General features: G+C 53.8%; 1 protein-coding gene across 2 annotated transcripts in view; it reads left to right on the top strand.

Moving 5' to 3' along the window:
- The window catches only part of ARID3B (AT-rich interaction domain 3B), a 54,523-nt gene extending 36,751 nt beyond the window's left edge, over positions 1 to 17,772 (top strand). The window contains exons 5-9 of one of the 2 annotated variants that reach the window (XM_046008242.1): positions 9,962 to 10,145; positions 11,225 to 11,505; positions 11,612 to 11,866; positions 13,180 to 13,278; positions 15,336 to 17,772. In XM_046008242.1, the coding sequence (XP_045864198.1) occupies positions 9,962 to 10,145; positions 11,225 to 11,505; positions 11,612 to 11,866; positions 13,180 to 13,278; positions 15,336 to 15,499 (983 nt within the window). In that variant the 3' untranslated portion in view covers positions 15,500 to 17,772. Of the gene's footprint in view, positions 1 to 9,961; positions 10,146 to 11,224; positions 11,506 to 11,611; positions 11,867 to 13,176; positions 13,279 to 15,335 lie in introns of both variants that reach the window. The other variant, XM_046008241.1, reaches the window with a different exon arrangement.
- Positions 17,773 to 20,943: the final 3,171 nt, after the last annotated feature.

The following is a 20,943-nucleotide window of genomic DNA, read 5'->3' as shown; positions in this document are numbered from 1 at the left end:
TGGGCCTTCTGGAAGCTTGCTGTGGCAAACAGTGTGTGTGGGCGCGCACACGTGCGGTAGAGAGAGGAGAAGGAGGCACCAAGGCAGGGCTGGGTTGGGGGTGTTCCTTTAAACCAGAGGGGATCTCCTCACTGGAAACCCACATCTAATGGTCTAGCCTAGAGGGGGCGCTCGAGAGGGCTGTGAGCAGATCAAAGTTGTACTCATGGGAAGCTTGCAGTCTTTGCCCTTCACACAGTGGTGAGCTCGAGGGCCCCTGGACATGGGTGATTGATTCTTCACCCCCGAATCGGAGTGTCTACAGCACTCAGGAGCCAGATGTCATTAGTTGGGTCCGAGGAAAAGCCTCAGAGATGCCGGTAGCAGGCCAGCGACGACTCCTCCACAGCCAACGGGAAGGAGAAACGTGGATTTCACAGGAGTCACTGAAAACAGCCTGAGTTTCAGAGGCCTGGTGACTCCTGCCTGGGCCGGGAGTGGGGTCAGGCAGCTTTGACCCTGCAGGCTGCACCGAAGAGGAAGGCAACAGGGCTCGGAGGGAGGCAGTGGTCAGCAGGCTGCCCCAGCGGCCGCAGCTGCAGGTGATAAAACAGCTGTCCAGTGGGAGAGGGCCAGGCCGTAACTGCTGCTTTGTGTGGGGTCTCCTTCGCTTGTTAACGTGTTTGAGTGAATTGACTGCAACAGATGGGCCTTTCGGCTCCAGGCACCTTGGTTTCTGGGCCAAACCAGGGTGACTCCCACCCTGATGACCCCTCCCCAACCAGCAGAGGAAGCTGCCCTAGGAGGAGCCTGAGAAGAGGCCCAGGCACAGCCCCGTGGGGAGGTAGATAGCCGGGGGAAGTGCTGTGGACTGGGTACAAAGCTGGGCTCACAACCCCCCCCAAATCTCCATGATTTGGAGCAAATGCTGCTTCTGGGGACCACAGTTTCCTTATATGTAAAATGAAAGGGTTCAATTAGAATTAATCTGGAATTTTCTTCCAAGTTCTGTATTACATCCATGACTCTGTCTTTTGAGCTCCCAACAGATAATGAGCCACCCTCAGTGACCAAAAAGAGAAGAAGAGAAGCCCCTCTAGCAATTCTATCCAAACAGTTATGTATAAACCATACCAAGGACCCCCAAAACCAAGTGCTTCTCCCCTTTCCTTGTCTAAGCCACACTGAACCCAACTAGTTGCTTTTGCTCCCCCCGCCACCCCATGTTGCTCTGGAAAGATTGGTGAGATTTCAGAGTTCCGATGCCCCTTCTGGCTTCTCTTTAGCCGCGTGTGCCCATGCACACATGTGTGTATGGAAAATACACACACGTTTCTTTGCCGAAAATAAAGCCAAACTATTGTAAATAAAATTCTCTGGCTAATTAAATTGACTGTGGGTGGTTTCTGAGATATCATTCCGTGATAGATTCTCCAGGGGGCAATCTAGGTAGGCCAGAGGGGGACTAATTTGGAAGTCTGATAAGCAGAGGCTTATAAACAATTCCATTCTTCATCAGTGAGGAAGAAAAGCTTGTTTTCTTGTTCCCTAGGCCGTGAAACAGAAAGAAATTGATTTCGCTGTTATTTTTAATATCCCGTGTACTTTAGAGTTCCCTGTCAACCCATTTCCAATCTCCTCCCGACCGCTCCAGATCTAAAGGGGTAGAGCAGAGTTCACCAAGTTAAGGGACTAGGCTAAGGCCACAGAGCCGATTTAGCATTTGTCCCCTAACTCCCGGGCCAGTGCTCTTTCCCTCTCCTGCCCTTGAGCAACTGGTCCCTAGTGCCAGCAGCTCCATTACTTCCTATTTGGACAGTGGGCAGCCTTGTCTCTCCTTCAGCCTTCTGAGCCCTGCGGAGAATGCTGCTCTGCCTCCACAGTGGGGTGTCCAGTAGGGTCTGCCAGCATCTGGCCGATTAACACAGATGTAGAACTCTTCATGGAAGAGGAGTCTTCATCTCAGGGTGAGGCCTAGCTCTCAGGGAAGGGCAGATGTGACTGTTCACAGTGGCACGGAGGCTGCCATCTGTCAGGCAGGATGTGGTGGGGGCGGGGGCACAGGCGGCGGAAGCTCTGACACGTTGTGCGCACACCCAGAGCACCTTCTCCCTGCCCCAGCTGGACACACCAGTGAATGAACTGCCTAGTGACACAGGACAAGACTTGTCAAGACCTCACCCAAAGAGCTGCCCTCCTTCCCCCCACTAGTTCTATTCAAGGCTGCAAACTGACCTTGGTTTTCCCAAATGGATTGTTGGATCTGTTCTTGATGTGTATATACAAAGAATTTACTGTGGGAAAAGGGTTTGGTCTGCCCCAAAGTGCAATTTGAGTGTTTTTCCTTCTGTTGTGTGCTTATCTATCCATCTCAGGCAAGGAAACGTCCATGACATATATTGCTTTGCCTTTTGGTGGAGGCAGTTTCTCATATATTCTTTGTATCTTGAAGTAAATGGTCTGTGCCATGGACACTCTTCCTGATAGACTAAAATATGTTGGCTTTGTCAGATGAAATAGGCTTTGGGGCTTCATTTTCTAACTTTATCCCCAAATGAAGGTCTAAAATGCAAATCTTTGTCTCACAATTAGCCTTTGTCTGAGGCCAGGTCTTTTTCTTTCCCCAGGTGTTCCAACTACTATTGATATACTGCTTTTTTCTTTTTTTCCCACTTGTAATAGTCATTTAGTACTCTATATCTGCTCAGTTATCCATGATAACAGGAAGGGATCCTGGTTTTTGGAAGACATGATTAATTTGAAGAGCCCAATTTTGTCATTAAATTCAGCCCCTTTGGCTTCAAATCTTTTTTTTTTTTTAAGATTTTATTTATTTGAGAGAGAAAGAGAGCATGAGTTGGGGAGAGGGGCAGAGGGAGAGGAAGGGGAGAAACAGATCCCTCACTGTGCCGGGAGCCCAATGTGGGACTCAATCCCAGGACCCTGAGATCATGACCTGAGCCAAAGGCAGATGTTTAACTGACTGAGCCACCCAGGTGCCCCCCCCCCCCAACGCCGCCACAATCTTTTATTGATACTTTGATACTTTTAGCACTTGGTGAAACGGAGTTGATAGTTATTCCTTCTTTGTTCCAAGTGAACTAATATTTAGTACCTCAGGGTTGGTGCACAAAAAGTCTAAAGCAAGGGTTTGGTTACACTTAAACTTGTGGTGAAGCTAGTGCTGTGGATTGACAGTGGAGGACAGCCACGCCTCCCTAGGCCTGCTGGGTTGTTGTGCCTTTCCCCATCAACTTTTTGCTGCCGCTCCTGGAGATACTCGCCAGGTCTGTTGATCAGCAGCAGTCAAAGCAGAAAAGACCCAATGGTTCACCTCCTCCTAATTCCTTGGCCAACTTCTCCGTACAGAGTTGGTTTTTGTTTGTTTGTTTGTTTGTTTTAAGATTTAAGATCTTAAGATTTAAGATTTTATTTATTTGACAGATAGAGATCACAAGTTGGGGGGGCAGGCTCCCACTGAGCTGATAGCCCAATGAAGGGCTCGATCCCAGGACCCGGGAATCATGACCTGAGCCGAAGGCAGAGGCTTTAACCTAAGCCACCCAGGCGCCCCTGAACAGAGTTTTTAAGCAAGGAGACAACATAGCCCTAATCTTCATTTGATTACAGCCATAGGAGAGCACAGGGTTTAACACTGACCTTCACCTAAAGCAATTAGTCTGAGCTAGAGTATCAAGAAGAGTGAGGAGTTTAAAGGGAACCTCTCAGGTTGTGGTACGGCCAGTGCTCCCACGCATGGCTGCTAGGAATATAAATGGACACGGGCACTTTGGGAATGTACTTGGAAGGATTTACTACCGCTAAACATAGGCCGACCCTGATACCCAGCAACTCCACTGCTGGGTCTATATACAACAGAAATGAATGCTGCATTCACTGAAAGACGTCTCAGGAGTCTTCAGAGCAGTACTATTCGTTAGAGCCCAAACTGGAAAAAACCCCCATGTCCCTCAGCGGTGGATGGACAAACGGTGGCACAGTCCTGTAGGGAATTGTGCATGCAATAGAAGAGGAATGAACCGCTGCTCTCACAGACCTAGTGTTGAACAAAAGAAGCCAGACACAAGAGAGGAGATCCGCCATGGTTACAAGTACACAAAGTTGAAGAAAATCACCTGCGGTGATACAGGTCAGGATAAGGGCTGCCGCCTGGGAGGGAAGAGGTGGGGGATGCATTTTGATTGGGAGGGGGCATGAGAATTTCCTGCAGCGCTAGAGACCTGGCATATTTTGATCTGAGGAGTGGTTATAGGGGTGTCCGTAGAAGTAAACTCCAGCAAGCTGTGACCTTTAGCTTCGTACGCTGTAGCAGGTATCTGTCAGACCTGCTCCGTGGGAAATCAGAGGCAGGAGGCTTCAAGACACCTGTCAGCGCAAACTGGGGTGCCGTGCCTCTTGCCTCTGCTCTGCTTGTGGAGCAGTTGACTACACTACACTGCACTGCACGCTGCCTGACGTGGCTGCCTGGTTTCCTAGTGTGAGGTATTTTCTGTGTAAACAGGAGGAAAATCACCAGTCATTTCTCTGCCTGTTCCTGGGCAGCAGGACCAGAGCAGGGCAAGAATTAATATGCAGAGGAATGGACAGGAAGCCTGTCTGTCTGTGCACATTCCCTGCTTCACATGGGTCTTAACTCTTCCAGGCTCTCCACTCAGCCGCCCAGTTCTCTTGACAGGCAGTGGAAATGATTAATGATCTTTTTTAAAGCCAAGAAAGGCAGTGAGGGTCGTTGGCAGGGCCACGTCCTGGGTCCTAGGCCCTCACCCCTGATCAGTGGGCAGGAAGGCAGCTGTGAGACTCCGTCTGGGGTCTGTGCCCCCAGTTGCATCTGGTCTCAATGGAATGGGCCTATTCTCTGCTGTGGGGAGGAAGTGACCCTCCCTCCCACACTCCTGCCATCTCCTGTCTTTGCCTCCATTGCCCAAGGAGGCCATCTCCTCCGTCTGCCCTTACCCCTACCCTAGCTCTGTCTCCACAATCTGAGTGCAGGAAGGAGAGCAAAGTGCCAGAGAGCAGGATATTTTTTTGTTTGGCTTCATCTGGCTGGAAACTGCTGATGACAGCTTTGGCCTTGCGAGTGCCAGTGCCCTGCAGCATTCCCACCACCCAAGGGTTAAAGCCCCAGGAGCCCCACAGCCTCGCTCTGAGGGTCCCTGGCCCTCATAAAAGCCTTTTCTACACTGTCCCTCGGGCTGCCTCAGGCTCCCTGGCTGAAATCTGATAAGGGCGCTCTTTGTTGGAACTGTCAGTCTCTTTTATTGAGGAGGGAACTGGAGACCAGCGGCATTTCTTGGGGTACAGATAAGGCCCTGGATTTCTGTCAGAAGGAGTATGATTAATTACCCTCGATCCTAGCTCCCGCTTTGATAGCAGTGACTGACAGTATGCAGGCGGCCCCCATCAGGTGCTCACACACCGCCCCCCTCCCCAGGCGCGATGGGGGGCGGAGATTCGGCCTCCCGCAGCGCCAACACCAGTGACCCACAGAGCGTGCTCTGCAGTGGCTGCTTGACTCCTTCCTGGTTCTTCGCAGGTGGGTTTTGCATTTATTGGGGACAGAGAACTGTCACCTCTCAGATGAAGAGCCTCCTCCCATCCAAGTACTAACCAGGCCCGACCCTGCTTAGCTTCCGAGATCAGACAAGATCGGGCGCGTTCAGGGTGATATGGCGGTAGACGATGAAGAGCCTCCTTAGAGAAAGATGCAGTCGAGCCCAGAGAGCAGGCCAGAGACGCCCCTCTTCCCTCAGGGTTGGGGAAGGAGGCCCACTGTGGCCACACAGCGGCCTTCCTAGGAGAAGTTCCTAAACCGTCCATTTCAAGATCACTTGGCGACATTATTCCATAATTCAGGCAAGCTCCTAAAACCAACTCCCCCTCCCTTCAGTAATAATCACGACTCTCAGTTTTTGTTTTAAGTTTTTATTCATAGATTCATGGGACTGAAAGTCATCTGATCCAAATTCCTCATTTCACAGATGGGGAAACTGAGACCTGAATGTGTCGATCCCTCATCCCTAACCTCCTGTATGATATATTGGTTCCCTTTCTTGTTCAGAAGGTAAACTCAGCTTTTAAAAGTCCTTCTCTGCACCCCCCCCACCCCTTTCATAGCTGAGTCTCCTTGGGACAAAGGAGATGGGTGCCAGGTCCGTTAGGCACAGAGCAGACTATATACAGACTGGCCTGAGGATCCCGCCTCTTTCTTGATTGTCAGAATTGAAGCCAGGGCAGGTTTTGTATCTGGGTTTTCTGGGTAATGTGAGAAAACCATACCATCATCTCAAGTTAGCACTCAGAACAGTCTCAGCTTTGTTTCTGACAGCCCCTGGTGGGGGGGGGGGGGCTCCTGCCCTGGGAGCTATTTTTAGCAGTTTTGCAGAGGGCCAGGTTCTGGGAAGAACACGCCCAGTCTCCTTATCCACTGATCTCTGAACCAGGGTGCCTGGCTGGACCACAGAGCGGGGCTGTGGGGGCCACCACCGGGTGCCATGTACCCCAGACCTGTGCTTTCTCCCCAGAGGGGCTGGGAAGAAGTCACTTTTGGTTAGAATTACAGCCTTGACTTCAAATGCCACTTCCCGAAACCTTCTTGTCTTCTCAGCCCCCCTACCTGCCTGTTTCCCCTCCCAAAGCAGTTCTCAGCCTCATGCAGTCACATTCTATGACTATAAAAAGGGGCATTTTAGGGGCGCCTGGGTGGCTCAGTGGGGTAAGCCTCTGCCTCCGGCTCAGGTCATGATCTCAGGGTCCTGGGATCGAGCCCCGCATCGGGCTCTCTGCTCAGCAGGGAGCCTGCTTCCTCCCTCTCTGCCTGCCTCTCTGTCTACTTGTGATCTCTGTCAGTCAAATAAAAAATAAAATCTTTTAAAAAGGGGGGGCTTTTTTTCATGAAATTTCTACAACTATAACATTATTATCTTTCAGAGAAGCCACCTCAGATAACTAGACAGTCCAGTGATTACTCAGAGTAAATGTATAATTCCTCTCTAGGGACTTGCCTCCAGAGGCAGTGTGAGCCACACCTGAGAACCTCTCACACCTCATCTTCAAATAAAATCAGTATAAACAGCCAGGTCACTTCCTGTTCTCCTGACTTCCTTCCATGAATGACCACTTCTAAACGTAAAATACACCCTTTATGTTTGAAGGTTTACCACCATTGGAGATTCTAATGAAAATATCACCAACTCAGAAGGCCATTTGCATATGGATCTCCAAAACCGCAGTGTAGCTCGTTCTCCAAGGTGATTGTTCTGGAGAAAGCGGTCGGCTGGGCAAGCCCCCGCCTGGTGCTTACACACGCAGCCGCGCCCATCGGGGTCTGGCACAGACCTGGCCGCATTCCGCTCTTTAACCCCTGCTTCCTCTTCTCTTCCACCCCACTGAGTGCAGTCGTAGATTCTTTACCTTCTCAAGGACCCCCGGCTCTCCATCCATTCTGCTGCTGCTGGTCCACTTTGTGTGGGACGTGGCCACAAAGAGCTTACGCATGCTGGGCCTCTATACCCCAGGCTGTTTACTAAGGGTCGTGACCCTAATGAGCCTGCTGGGACCTGAGAGGAGAAGGTGACTTCTGCTCAGGGCTGTCAGCCTCAGACATGTGATGCTGGGGACAGGTCTGGTGGGCACACTGCCAGCACGACAGACGTGTGTCTAAGGGTCCCCATTGGGTAACCCATAGCTGGTTGTTTTGACTTTGAGAAACACCTTTTTTTCCGTGTGCACGGCAGTTTAATCTATTAAACGCTCTAATACTTAAGGAGTGGTGAAGGAGAAGCAGTTTCCGTCTGCCTTCACAGAGCTTGCAGTCCTCCTGGAATGGCCAGGCGAACGTACGTGAGACAGAGACTAATCACCTGCTGAGCTTGTAGGGCTTGTAGTAGGAATTTTGAGAGAAGAAATCCCTCCAAACTGGGGTAGTTAGAAGATTCTTCCTGAAGGCCAGTGTGGAGAGGATTTGAGCAGAGGCAGGTCACATGAGAGTTGATGAGGGAGAGCACGAAGCAGAGAGTACAGTAGAAATGAGCCTGATTTGGGGAAGATTGTGAGGAGACCGAGCTAAAGAGTGAGAGAGCGTGTTGTCAGGATGCTTGAAATACTTCAAAGGCAGTCGTTCAAGGGGTGTGTGGGACCTGGGTAGGCGTCAGGGGCTGTGGGTGTGATGCAGGGGAGTGAGTGTCGTGCTGGCCGCAGTGCGCAGGTGGAGTGCGTGGGTAAGAGGCCGCCATGGGCGGAAAGGAGGGGCTGGCTTTGGGGATAACGGTGGGCTCAGGGTGAACATTCTGACTTGGAAGTGAACAGGTCACCCTGAAGATGTCCTAGAAGCTTCTGGAAATGGGAGGGGCCCTTGAGAGTGGTCCTTCCAGAGTCTCCAGGTGGTGCCATGAGGATGTGAACTGGTCTGGGCTGTGAGTGTGCTCGGGCAGACAGGCCTCCCGTAGGAGGCAGACCTTAGCCCTGTCCTGCCAGGAGACCAGCTCTGCCACACCAGGCTCTCGTGTTTATGTCAGGAATTCGTTTTATTGTCCAGAGCAGCACAGGGAAGAGAAGTTAACCAACACAAGCTGTGTGTCTTGGCCGTGTACCCACAGTCGTCTGCTAGTTTACCTGTGAACCTTTGGGTCTAACACTGTGACCCCTTTGTGTTTGAGCTTCCGAGGACCAGCTGACCAAGACGGAGTTCTTGAAGACCTCCTGCCCCCTCCTCACACTTAGAAAAGAGGTCTGGTGCTGCCATACAGCTCCCCGTCTTCCTGCTGCTTGCTCTCCTTGGGACCCTTTGCTCCGTTCCCTCACATGAATTACCCTGTGAAAGAGCTGTTGAAGCCCGCATTTCAGGGCTGGGAAGAAAATACCATTCCATGACGGGAAAGAAACAGGAGGAGCTTGAGACAAACAGCACTTCTCGAAAATCACGCTGGCTTACCGGCCACCAGTTAGTCAGCAAGGCCTCGGCAAGACCAGGGCGGTGGGAGGGGGCCAAGGCAGAGGAGAGCAGCCTGTGTGCAGTACAAGGAGTTTGTCATCAAAAGGCAACAAGTCTCAAACCCTGCCCCGGCCGGTGACCCTTCCCTGTGGAATTCTCCCCTCTGACCTCTGGATCATTAATCCTGAGGCTGCCAAATGACAGTCATCCATCACGCCTCCTGCCGAGCATCCCAGCAGCCTGTGAAAGGGCCCCGGGCCCGCCCTCCCTGCCGTCCCCTGGTGCTCATTAGTGGGCCTTCCTGCCTGGTGCCAGGCTTCCTAATCAAGTCCCCGGCTCCTCTCACTTCCCTTCGGGGGCCAGTAGCGGAAGCCACTCTGACCCTCCCTCTTTCAGAGGCCAGGGAGGAATGGAGTGGTTAGTGGGGAGAGAGTCGTTCAGTGGCTTTTCATCCCCTGGAGACATGGTGTCCAGCAGCTCCTTTGACTTGGTGGAGACAAGGGAGAGAAAACATTTCTCTGTCCTGCTGCAGAAGAGGAGGAAGCAGGCGGTATGCAAATGAAAACACTATTACACTCTGCACACTGTTAAAAAGTGCACCAGAGCTGTGCATGTCCGGGGGCGGGCGGGGTGGGGGGGGCGTGCAGAGCAGCATCTTCTGAAGGCCCCAGAGGAGTGTGAGTTACCACATTGTTAGGAAAGAATCTGGACTCATCCTCCTAGTCAAAAAAACAACAAAACAAAACAAAACCCCACAACAACCCAACTTTGAAGCCATCTAGTGCAGCCCTCTTATTTACAGATGGGAAGACAGAGCCAGAGAGGCTCACAAAGCCTATGAGTTGGACCTGTCTTTCTGCTCATCCCAAGGAGAACTGGCAGCTAGTCTGATAGCGTCCAGCTTTGGGAATTTGAGTCCGATTAAAGCAGATTCATGAACATATTTCCAACTCCGCAAAAGCTGCGCACATGCATATGTCTTCTTTCTCTGCTTGATGACACAACACTCTTTCTCTATTTGGACAATCCCAGGGACCCCCATCAACCGAATCCCCATCATGGCCAAGCAGATCCTGGACCTGTATATGCTGTATAAGCTGGTGACAGAGAAGGGGGGCCTGGTAGAGATCATCAACAAGAAGATCTGGCGGGAGATCACCAAAGGCCTGAACCTGCCCACATCAATCACCAGCGCCGCCTTTACCCTGAGGACCCAGTGAGTGGCCGGGGCCCTAGGGAAAGGAAGCCAATCTGGGAGAAAGGGGATGTTTTAACCTAGAGGAGAGGAAGGAAGGAAATTCCACTGTACAGAGGGCAAGATGGGAGGAATTCTCAATGTAGCCAGGAGCTTTCTGAGATGAATCCCTTTCTAGACTTGAGTGATCGTGAGAGCCACTATTTCCCAAGTGCCTCCCTAGGCTACTTTGCCATTCTGTTTCTTTCAGACCTCACCATCAACCCTGTGAGGTAGGTGCTATCTCATTTTTCAGGAAACAGAAACGGAGTCTCAGAGTTTAAAAGGTTTGATCAAGGCCATACCAGCTAGTAGTGGTAGAACTGAGATTCCCCTCTGGGCTTCTGGCCCCGTAACCACTCTTTCCAGGACATTGTTCCTGACATGACACCTCCTCCCTAAGCCTAGCCCCTCTTACCCAACACTCCACTTGCCCAGCAACAGAAGACCTGCGATTTGGACCTATTTTCGTCATCATTTGAGTTAATTATGGGGTCATAGGAGCAGGGGAACCAAGAGTAGCATTAGAGAGTGAGGGCCGAGGGGAATCCATTCACTGGATCACACCGGGTGTTGCTCTCTGGAGACTAAGGAATGAGCATCAGTGAGGCAGTATGATAAAAAGAAGGGCTCCTTCTCTCAAGGTTCTTGGATAGAGAAGTGCTTCTTACGATATGTGATGCAAAGAAGGACAGGAAACATTGCTCCTACCTGACCTGGCTGACTCAGAATGGTGGGGGCATCTAGGAGCCAGGAAGATATTGCAAAAACATGTCTAAACAGCATCTAAAACGGTGCCAAAACAAATAGAAAATGTGAGTGAAGATGTTCTTTATTTCTTTTAAAGAACGGTTTCCTCCAGTTGGAGCAGAGTTTGGTACAGTGCTGAGTAGCAGCTGGAAGGGCCTGGGACAGGACATCCAGCTACCCTGGACCTTCTCTTCTGCCAAGTGATCCTGCCAAGGTCCCAGAGGCCTGTCCCACAGAGAGTCATAAACTTAAATTGCATGGCTTTTGGTACCGTTCTGGGTTATTCTCCTCCCTCCCTTCCTTCCCTCCAGGTACATGAAGTATCTCTATGCCTATGAGTGTGAGAAGAAAGCCTTGAGCTCCCCGGCTGAGCTCCAGGCAGCCATCGACGGCAACCGGAGGGAGGGCCGGCGGCCCAGCTACAGCTCCTCCCTCCTTGGCTACTCGCCTGCTGCCGCCGCCGCTGCCACCGCTGGGGCCCCTGCCCTTCTCTCCCCACCCAAGATCCGCTTCCCCATCCTCGGGCTGGGCTCCAGCAGTGGTGCCAACGCCAGCAGCCCTCGGATACCCCCAGCAGCCACTCTCAGGAAAGGTCTGCAGGGCCCAGCCGGGAGGAGGGTGGGCAGGGCGGGAGTGGCAGAGCCCACTGTCAGGTGGGGAAGGGGGTTGTGAATCTGTGAATCTGGTGCCTTTGCCAGGTGATGGAGTCCCGGTGACGACAGTGCCCGTGCCAAATCGCCTGGCTGTGCCCGTGAGCTTGGCAGGCCAGCAGGCCGGTACCCGGACGGCCACGCTGGAGCAGCTGCGGGAGCGGCTGGAGTCGGGGGAGCCCCCCGAGAAGAAGGCACCCCGGCTGTCAGAGGAGGAGCAGCGCCTGGTGCAGCAGGCCTTCCAGCGCAGCCTGTTCACCATGGCACGGCAGCTGCCCATGAAGATCAGGATCAACGGCAGGGGTGAGCGCCGGGCCCCGGGCAGGGCCTCCCCCGTTCTGGGTGCGACCTGGGCTCTCCTTAGGGGCCCGTTTACGTCCCAGAACCATCTCAAGGCCAGAAAGCCACATGGGGCTTCTGTGGCCACTGGGACCTCAGCTCACCAAGCTGACCAGAAATTGCCTCAGGCAGCACCCTGTTCTCTGGCCAAAAAGAGGAGTTCTTCAAGGAGGAGGGGCCAGAGGCCCTCAGGGACAGCTGCTGCGCTTCTCTTCCTCACCAGCCTTTTGATCTGTCCAAATGAAAGGGCTTAGCCTTCCCCTGCAGTGCCTCCCCGGATGTAGATCTTGGCTGTGGGCGGAAGGCAGCACCTCCAGTCCCAGGCCTCCACAAGGAGGCCAAGTGCCTCAGGCCAGGCTGCCTGTGACCCTCTGAACCAGGGGGAAAGAGGAAATACAAGTTTGGCAGCATCGTTGACGTTCTTCACTTCCCCTCCTCATTTTTCAGGTGCCCTGCCTTCTCTCCTGAATCACACACTCCGTGCCCCTTGTTCCTCCTTTCTCCCCCCACCCCCATGCACATTTTCTTTGCTATTCTTGCCCTTGACTCTATCACAGAACAAACTCTAGCAAGCACGTGATGGGAAGAAGTCAGGTGTGGAGGGAGCTGTGCATATTTGCTGCCAGCACTCCCTGACCCCTGTCCCCAGCTGAGGGGCAGGACACTGGCGGCAATAGCTCCACTCTGTTCCCTCCCCTCTCCGGACCGGTGCCTCTGGTCCTGCAGCAGCCAGACACGAAAAACAGCTCATCTGGAAGAATTCTTGGCTGCATGGTGAAAGGGCAGAGTCTGGGGTGAGCCAGGCAGAGGCCCCGGGTGCCAGCACCTGCAGCTTTGCACAGGTGGTCAGGTTGAAATGGGTTACAGGTGCCAGCCCCACACTGGGCAGGCAGACCCTCTTCTTGAGGACCAGCCCACTTAAGGAGAGGAGGAGGAGGAAAGGCAGGTTCTCCAAGGTAGTGACTAGGTCTTCCTCATCTCTGGTTCCCCAGCCCGATGGGTGGTGGGTGCTTAGTTAGGGTTGACGGGGAATCATGTTGAAAGTGTCGGTGCACAGCTGGGAGCTGGGTCCGTGCCTTACTGCCTGTGATCCTCTTCCTTGGACAACAGAGGAGGTGGGGGAGTAAGTGGCCCAGCCGAGAACGGAGAAAGCAAGTGATAGGCCATTGGCAAGCCTGGGTTCCCTTGCCAGATCTGACCCTTGGGAGAAGGTTGTAAAGATGCTTTCTGGACGTGGGAGGCCTGACTAGGCCTGCCATCTCCCTTGTCCCCAGCAGAAGACAGATCGGAGGCCTCAGCTGCAGCACTGAACCTGGCCACAGGCAGCATCGGGAGCATCAACATGTCTGTGGACATCGATGGCACCACCTACGCAGGTAAGGCTCTCGGAGCTGCGAGGGGGGCCACGGCATGGTGGCCCTGGCTGGCCCTGCTTGTCACCTTCCCGTCTGAATCCCTTCCTGGGGCTGGCTTTCTTATATGTAGTCTCAATGGTTAAGTGGTTTTTCTAGCCTAGGAGAAGCTGCGGGTTGTTAACGGGATGACAGGTTCCCCCCCACCCCAGCTTTGACAGAACCATAGAAACCCTCTGTCTGACCCTTTTGGACCAATGGCTGGCTTGTTAGTTGCAACTGTCCTTGAGTGTGAAGCTCTGTAATCGACTCCATCCCCTTTCCCTAAACATCATGTCGTGAGCCACCTCCGCCACTGCCGGCAGGGGCACCGCTCTCCTCCAGCCGGCTCAACCCCGCTCTCCCTGAACACCACCTGTTGTTCCCTTTCTTCACAACCGACCATGGGCTGACAGGCAGGCGGAGGAATCTGGAATCTGAGTGTGGCCGAAGCAGCCCCTGTGCGTAGGATCCCACCCAGTCCTTCCCAGTTGTCCCTCTCAGTCTAGCTGGGCAGTGGTTTGTTTGTTGGTTGGTGGGTTTAGCACCTCTACCAGGTCTTTCCAGTTGCTAGAAACCAGCCTTTTCCCCAGCCCCATGTCTTTGGTTTAGGTGTGAGTTTGGGAACGAGCCCGCCGACTCCTGCTACGAGCAGCTTGATGGATGGGCCGGGGGAGCCCAGGCCTGCTGGCCTTGTGTTAGATGGCGGGCCTGGGACGTGCCCCATGGAGGGTCTTAAAGCTGCACCTTCCATCGCCCTGGGGCATTTCCTCAGGAAGTGCTCTGTCCCTTTGAATGCTCCTGTTCTGGGAGCTGGGTGCAGGGCCCCCGTGGGGCACCGCACTGCAAGCCTCATGCTCTGGCTGGCTCTCTGCTGGGCCACCGGTGCTAGGCATCGGCGCTGCAGCCCAGGAAGGGCCGGAGTTCCTGGAGGGCAGCCTGCAGAGACGCAGTGAGGCCAGTCAGATGGGTAAGGCCTCTGCCTGACATGGGGGGACCCCTTGAGGAGACCAGGCGAGCCAGCGGGCAAGACCTAGGTGTCCTTTGCCATCTGGTGGTGTTCGATGGTCTAGGCATCTGGGAGGCTGTGAGTGGGTCCACGGAGAAAGCAGAGAAGAAGGGGATCTGTGTCTGGAGCTAATAATGCCATCATCCTCTCTCAGGAAAAAGGAGGGGATAAATGCCTCCTTCTCTCAGAACGGGGAGCAGTCAGAAGAGAGCTGAAGGTTTCCCAGATCTCACCTGCCTCAACCCCTGGTTCCCTGTTCCTACCTGTGCCCTTTGTCAGTGGGTGTGCAAGTTGCATTGGCCAGGAACCAGGAAGTTGTCCCCGAAGGCCCCCAGAGCTGCTTGGACCCTGCTACTCTGCTCTCTCCCCCTCTTTTGCTGCCCCACACCCCACTGCCCTGGTTTGGGCCTCTTCCCGCTGTTGGAGTAGCTTCCTGGCAGGCCCCAATTCCTCCCAGCCCCACAGAGAGCATTTCAAAACACAGATCTCATCATGTCCTTCCCCTCTTAAAACCCCCAGGGGCGTCCCCATCACCAAGGTGCAGGGTGAGACCCTCCCCCCAAGAGGCATACAGGCCTCCTGTCTGCGGCCTCCCCAGCGGGCACTCGCCTTCTGCACTCCTCCTCCTGCTCATGGGTCCCCGCTGCTAGGCGGCCTCCCCGCTGCAGCCCTGCCTGGCTTCGCTCTGCCTGGCACGCCAGCCCTTCCTCTGGCCATGCTTTCTGCCAGCCCAGGCATGCTCTCCTCCTCCGGAGCCTTTCCTGACCAGCCGGGCCCTGCTTCTGAGCCCTGCTCTTGGTTCCCCCCATCCCCCGTCCCACTGCACCCACAGGGCACTGGGGACGTCTCCTCAAAAGCATGGCTTACCTCTCTGCCCCCTGGCCGGTCCTGGAGCACCTGAAGGGGGAAGGCGGAAGGCGTGCAAGTCGGAGGCGCAGGGTGCGGAGGGGCACACACCTGCGGGACCAGAGCGCACCGGCCCCATGTCTCCTCAGCTGCTCACACACACTCCCCCCACCCCCCGCCCCTGCAGGTGTGCTGTTCGCCCAGAAGCCTGTGGTCCACCTGATTGCGGGGCCCGCCCCCCAGAGCGTGGGCGGCAGCGCCAGCGGCAGCAGCAGCTCTCACTGCTCTCCAAGTCCTACCTCGTCCCGGGGCACCCCCAGCGCCGAGCCCTCCACCAGCTGGTCCCTCTGAGGGGCAGGACCCAGCTCCCCACGCCCCACTCTCCTGTCGAGAGTGAAGGAGGTTGATGCACAGAATTTACCTCATCTCACGGAGCCCATGTCAAACACCATTTGGCCAGACTAGAGTTTGGACGTGTCCGTCTGTCCAGGCTTCGTTCAGGTCCTGCTGTACTCTGGGGACAGGGAGAGGCTGCAGGGGCAGGACAGGGCAGCGTTGTCCAATCAGGGATCGTCCTGGAGAACCGGGCGGGGTCTGCCGGCATCCAGCTTCCTTCCTCCTGGGTTCCCAGGCCACCTCCCGTCCCGGGCACGGTGTATCGACAATCTGTAAGCCGGCACAGGGCTGGAGGCCCTCCACAGCCCTTCCCCTTTAATTTATTGCCCTTCCCTTGCCCTCTATCATGACCCCAGGGTCATTGGCCTCTTCCCCTGCTCAGTCGTCCGATCTTTAACTCCCATGTGGGGCTGTGAGGGCCGAAGACCATGCCTTTGTGGCCCTTCACTCCTGAGCATGGGATGGGGCCCTCCTAACCTGCCTTCCCTACCATGTTTGGTTCCAGGGGTGTGGGTCCCTCAAATTCAAGTCTTGAGGCAGTCCTCAGGGCCCCATACTCCCCTTTTAGTGGTCCCAGGAAGGGGCACACGAGGGCAGTCCTCAAGGTCCAGGGCTTACCGGGTACCTGCTGAGGGAGAAGCAGAGCCACAGGGGGCTGCCCAGGCAGGCCCTGGCACCCGTTTCACACTGACCCTTTTCTGGCCCTCCCAGACCTCACGCCTTCACTCACCCTTGTTGGCCAGCTCTCCCAAGAACAGCCCACTTGTCCCTCGGGCCCTCCCTTCTCATGGGGCCACCTCAGCCCCAGCATCCCCAGACCTGCTGATGTCAGGTTCATTGAAATACCTCAGATTTGTAATTGTTGATGTTTGATTCTTCAGGAAGTATTTGCATCTCTGAAATCTTTTTTATATGTGTTTTGCTGACTTTTTTGTTTTTAATTTTTATTGTTGTTATTGTAGCACCAAAGAAATGAAAGCAGATCACCCCCAAAGCCGAGCAAACATTTGGTACCCCAGCCCCTCCAGCCCTTCGCTAAGACCCCAGTGAGGGGGCGGGGAGGCAGGCAGGAGAGATGACTCAGGGATCACAGTGGTGGCGAAGGCGGTGGAATAAGAGGCCCGTGCTCTCGAAGGTTGGGTCCTGAGACCACACAGTTCGGGAGATGGCCCCTGACCCATTTCCTGCTAGAGCAGGGCTTGTCCCACACCCCTCCCTGGCTCCCCAGGCTGGGGACAGAATGGTTGCCCTTCACTCAGCATTCCCATCTCAGGGTAGGGGCAGGCCAGAGAGGCTGAGCCGCCCCAGGGGATAAGGGGATGCTCTTGGAGGAGGGGAGGACTCCGTCCTCCTCGGGGACCCCGGGCTGGAGCAGGCTGCTCCGGTGTTGGAAAGATGAGTGATTGCCACGCAAGGCTCACCTCTCGTTGAGTAGGCTCTGCAGAGCTCCTGGAACACCCACTGTAGCATCATCAGGCTCTGGTGGTGACAAGCCACACCACCTGCAGGAGCCTTCGCATGACTAGCATTCTGCCCTGTCTATGAAAGGAAAGGGAAATCAAAAGCTTGAGCACAAAACAGCTACCTCAGCCTGGTGAGCTGCAGCTCTGCTGGACTGCCATCTTCTCGCCCCTTCCCCAGCCTTCCACGCACTCGCTCTCCCACACACACTCTCACACAGCCCCGCCGCTGGGGCCTTACCCTCTTCTGGCCTCAGGAGCCTTCCCACCTTACCCACTCTGGTGGGCAGAGAAGGGCATCTGGGATCTGGTGCCGTGAAGGAGCCCAGTTGGCTGGCACTGGGCCCACCTGAAAGTGTCGCAGCATTTGGCCAGTTTGTCTTTCTCAGGGGTTTGGTCACGAAGGATGGACTCTTCCCAGCCGGAGGATGCAGGGACAGCGTACTGTGGCTTTCTGGTCATTGGATCCTCTTCCCTTCCCTAGGCAGCTTGAAAGCCCAAGAGTGGGGATGCCAGCAGGTGTCCCAGGAGCAGGGCCCCTGGCAAGAGAACCTTTCCCTGAAGGCCACAGGGCAGGCCATGGGCAGGACTGCTCCGGCCCCGCCCCTTCCGTCCCTGTCTCTGTGTACTCTGGCCAGGAAAATGTGCTAGCACATGGGTAGCCTAGGCAGTGATAAATACCTCAGATGTCCTCTTGCAGCAAGTGTCTGTATATGTGGTGGTTATTTTCTATCCTACATGTTCTCGAATGTTTATATTTCAATAAACCTCTACCTCTTCACATAAGCAGGTCTCTCGGGTGCTTTCTGTGACTGTCCAAGAGGGCAGCAAGACCCCAGAGTGCTCAGCCTTTTCTTCTGCCATGAGGCACATCCTGTGGCTACAGCTCAGTGTCGGTGCAACCAAAAGGAGTGGGCAGGGAGGGAAAGCGTGGGGGACCTCTGACTGCCTGCTTACGCCACCTGTCCGTGCAGCCCTCCGAGGCAGATGTACTAGCAAATGCGGGAGACACTGGGACAGCCTCGAGCCTCTCTCACTCATTTCTAAAGACCTTTTGAAAGAAATGATGAGTCCTTTAGTGCTTTTTTTTTTTTTTTTTTTAAGATTTTACTTACTGATTTGAACGAGAGAGAGAGCAGAAGTTGGAGGAAGACAGAGAAGCAGACTCCCTGCAGAGCAGGGAGCCCAACTCAGAGTTCAAATCCGAGCACCCCAGGATCAGGCTTAACCAACTGAGCCACCCAGGCAGGCACCTTTTTAGTGCTTTTTTTAAAAAAGTAATCTCTGCACCCAGCATGGGGCTCAGACCCACAACCCTGAGATCAAGAGTTGCCTGCTCAACCAACTGAGCCAGCCAGGCACCCCAGTCCTCTAATAACTGGTAACCAGTAGTTGGCATCACACCTGACAGCTTCCTGTGACACCGCAGGGGACTGCCACGTGGAGCCACAATGGGCCTAACCTACAAGGGCACAGAGATGAGAAGCAGAGTCCAGAGACCTCCAAGGTGGAAACAGTGAACATGACTGCAGGGGTGGAGGTGCTGAGGGAGAAAGTGGCAGATGGGTAAGGCTCCTGACAGACCTGGAAAACCCAGAAGAGCAACACACCAGGCCACTGCAATTCTGTCCCATTTCAAGTTAACAAGAAAACAAAAGAATACCTCAAACTCAAATTAGACCCTCCAAAGACTACTGAAAGATACTGGTATTTAAAATGACAAACTGGGGGCGCCTGGGTGGCTCAGTGGGTTAAAACCTCTGCCTTCCGCTCGGGTCATGATCCCAGGGTCCTGGGGTTGAGCCCCGCATCGGGTTCTCTGCTCAGCGGGTAGCCTGCTTCCTCCTCTCTCTCTCTGCCTACTTGTGATCTCTGTCTGTCAAATCAATAAATAAATCCTTATAAAATAAAATGACAAACTGGAGCTGGGAAGGTGGGGGATGCCTGGGTGGCTCAGTTGGCTAAGCGTCTGCCTTCAGCTCAGGTCATGATCTCAGGGTCCTGGGATCGAGCCCCACTTTGGGCTCCTTGCCCATCGAGGAGTCTGCTTCTCCCTCTCCTGCCTGCCACTCAGCCTGTTTATGCTTTCTCTTTCTCATCAAATAATATCTTTTTTAAAAATTCAAAAGGTTTTTAAATAAAATGACAGACTGGGAGAAGGTGCAACACAGAGAGAGAGAGAGAGAGTGTGTGTGTGTGTGTGAATGCTTACTGTTAAGAGTTAATGGCTTAGGGGTGCCTGGGTGGCTCAGTGGGTTAAAGCCTCTGCCTTCGGCTCAGGTCATGATCTCAGGGTCCTGGGATCGAGCCCCACATCGGGCTCTCTGCTCCGCAGGGAGCCTGCTTCCTCCTTTCTCTCTGCCTGCCTCTCTGCCTAGTTGTGATTTCTCTCTGTCAAATAAATAATATATTTATTATTATAATAATATAAATATTATATTTATAATATATATATATATATATATAATATATATATATTAATATAAAAAAATATAAAATATGCTCCCCCTGCTGTGTTCTCTCTGTCAAATAAATAAAATCATTTAAAAGGGGGCGGGGGTGGGCAAAAAGAAGGGCTGGAGAGAGGGGGCAAAGTCATGAACAGGTGTTTTTTAGAAGAGGAAATAAAAATGCCTGGACTTCATTGTGATCAAGGAAATCCACAGAAAACCATTCCATGCCATCAGATTGGCACAAACTTTAGTTTTACAATACCGGGTCTTGGCAAGGATGGGGAGTAATGGAAACTCACACAGACTGCCAGGGAGTGTAAATTAGTCTAACCACTTTGGAAAACACTTTAGCATTACCTAGTAAAGTGACACATGCCAAGCAATTCTGCTCCTAGTTTTATACCCCAAAGGAACTACAAGGATGCCGCAAGAGACCTGACAGCAAATTTTTGAAGACTTGTGTGTGCTGTTTAAATTCTTTGAATGAGGGGCACTGGATGGCTCAGTCGATTAAACATCTGCCTTCGGCTTGGGTCATGATCCCAGGGTCCCGGCATTGAGCCCCACATCAGGCTCCTTGCTCGGCGGGGAGTCTGCTTCTCCTTCACCCTTTCCCCCTGGCTTGTGCTGTCTCTGTCTCTCTGTTTTCTGTCTTAAATAAATAAAATCTATTTAAAAAAAGCTTTTTGCATGAATTAACTACTTGGATCCTCTACACATATGAGATGGGACTATTGTTCCCATTTTACAGAGCAGGAGAGTGAGGTACGGAGAAGTTGAGTAACTAGCCTGAGGTCCTTTAGCTAGTGAGAAGAGCTTGTAGGGGTTATAATTAAGTGGCGACAGCGCCCAGAGCCTGCCCTCCCAGGAACAGCTAAGCATTCTATAAGCATTGTCTCATTTCCACTCCACCCACGCTGTTATGAGGCAGTGAGTTTGTTCATTTTACAGATGAAGAAACAAGAGCAGAAACGTGGCGGAAGTCACATCTGGTGAATAGCTGGGCTGGGGATGGACTCGAATCAGCTGCCCTAACTCCTCGTGCATGTTCCTCTCTTCAGTGAGGGGCAGGGGCAAGCCAGCCCGGGGACAGAAGGAAGCAGAGGGTGCGGTGGGGCGGGCGGGTTAGTTGTCCCAAGTCTCCGTTCAGCCCACTGCCCCTTGCTCTGCACAGCCGGGAGTCGCCTGTCGGCCACTAGCAACCCCAACGTTCTCCAAGAGCAGCAGCCGGGGCTCCGCGCCGCAAGCTCCCCCACCTCTCATTGGCCAGAACTGGTCACGTGCCCTCCACATAGCCAGTGGGGGCCAGGGGGCGGGGCAGGGAAGGAAGCCCCGACGCCGGCTGCGCTTTCGCCTGCGGGTCCCTTCCCAGAAGGAAAGGGGAGTCGGCGGCTTGCGGCTTCTGGAGGAAGGTTCGGAATCACCACCGGAGGGAAGGGAAGAAGGAACCGACCGGAGAAGCAGGACCGGGACGAGTGGGGGCCCT

The sequence above is a fragment of the Meles meles genome, chromosome 6, assembly GCF_922984935.1.
Source record: "Meles meles chromosome 6, mMelMel3.1 paternal haplotype, whole genome shotgun sequence".
NCBI classification, from domain to species: domain Eukaryota; kingdom Metazoa; phylum Chordata; class Mammalia; order Carnivora; family Mustelidae; genus Meles; species Meles meles.
This window is presented reverse-complemented; position numbering and strand designations above follow the sequence as displayed.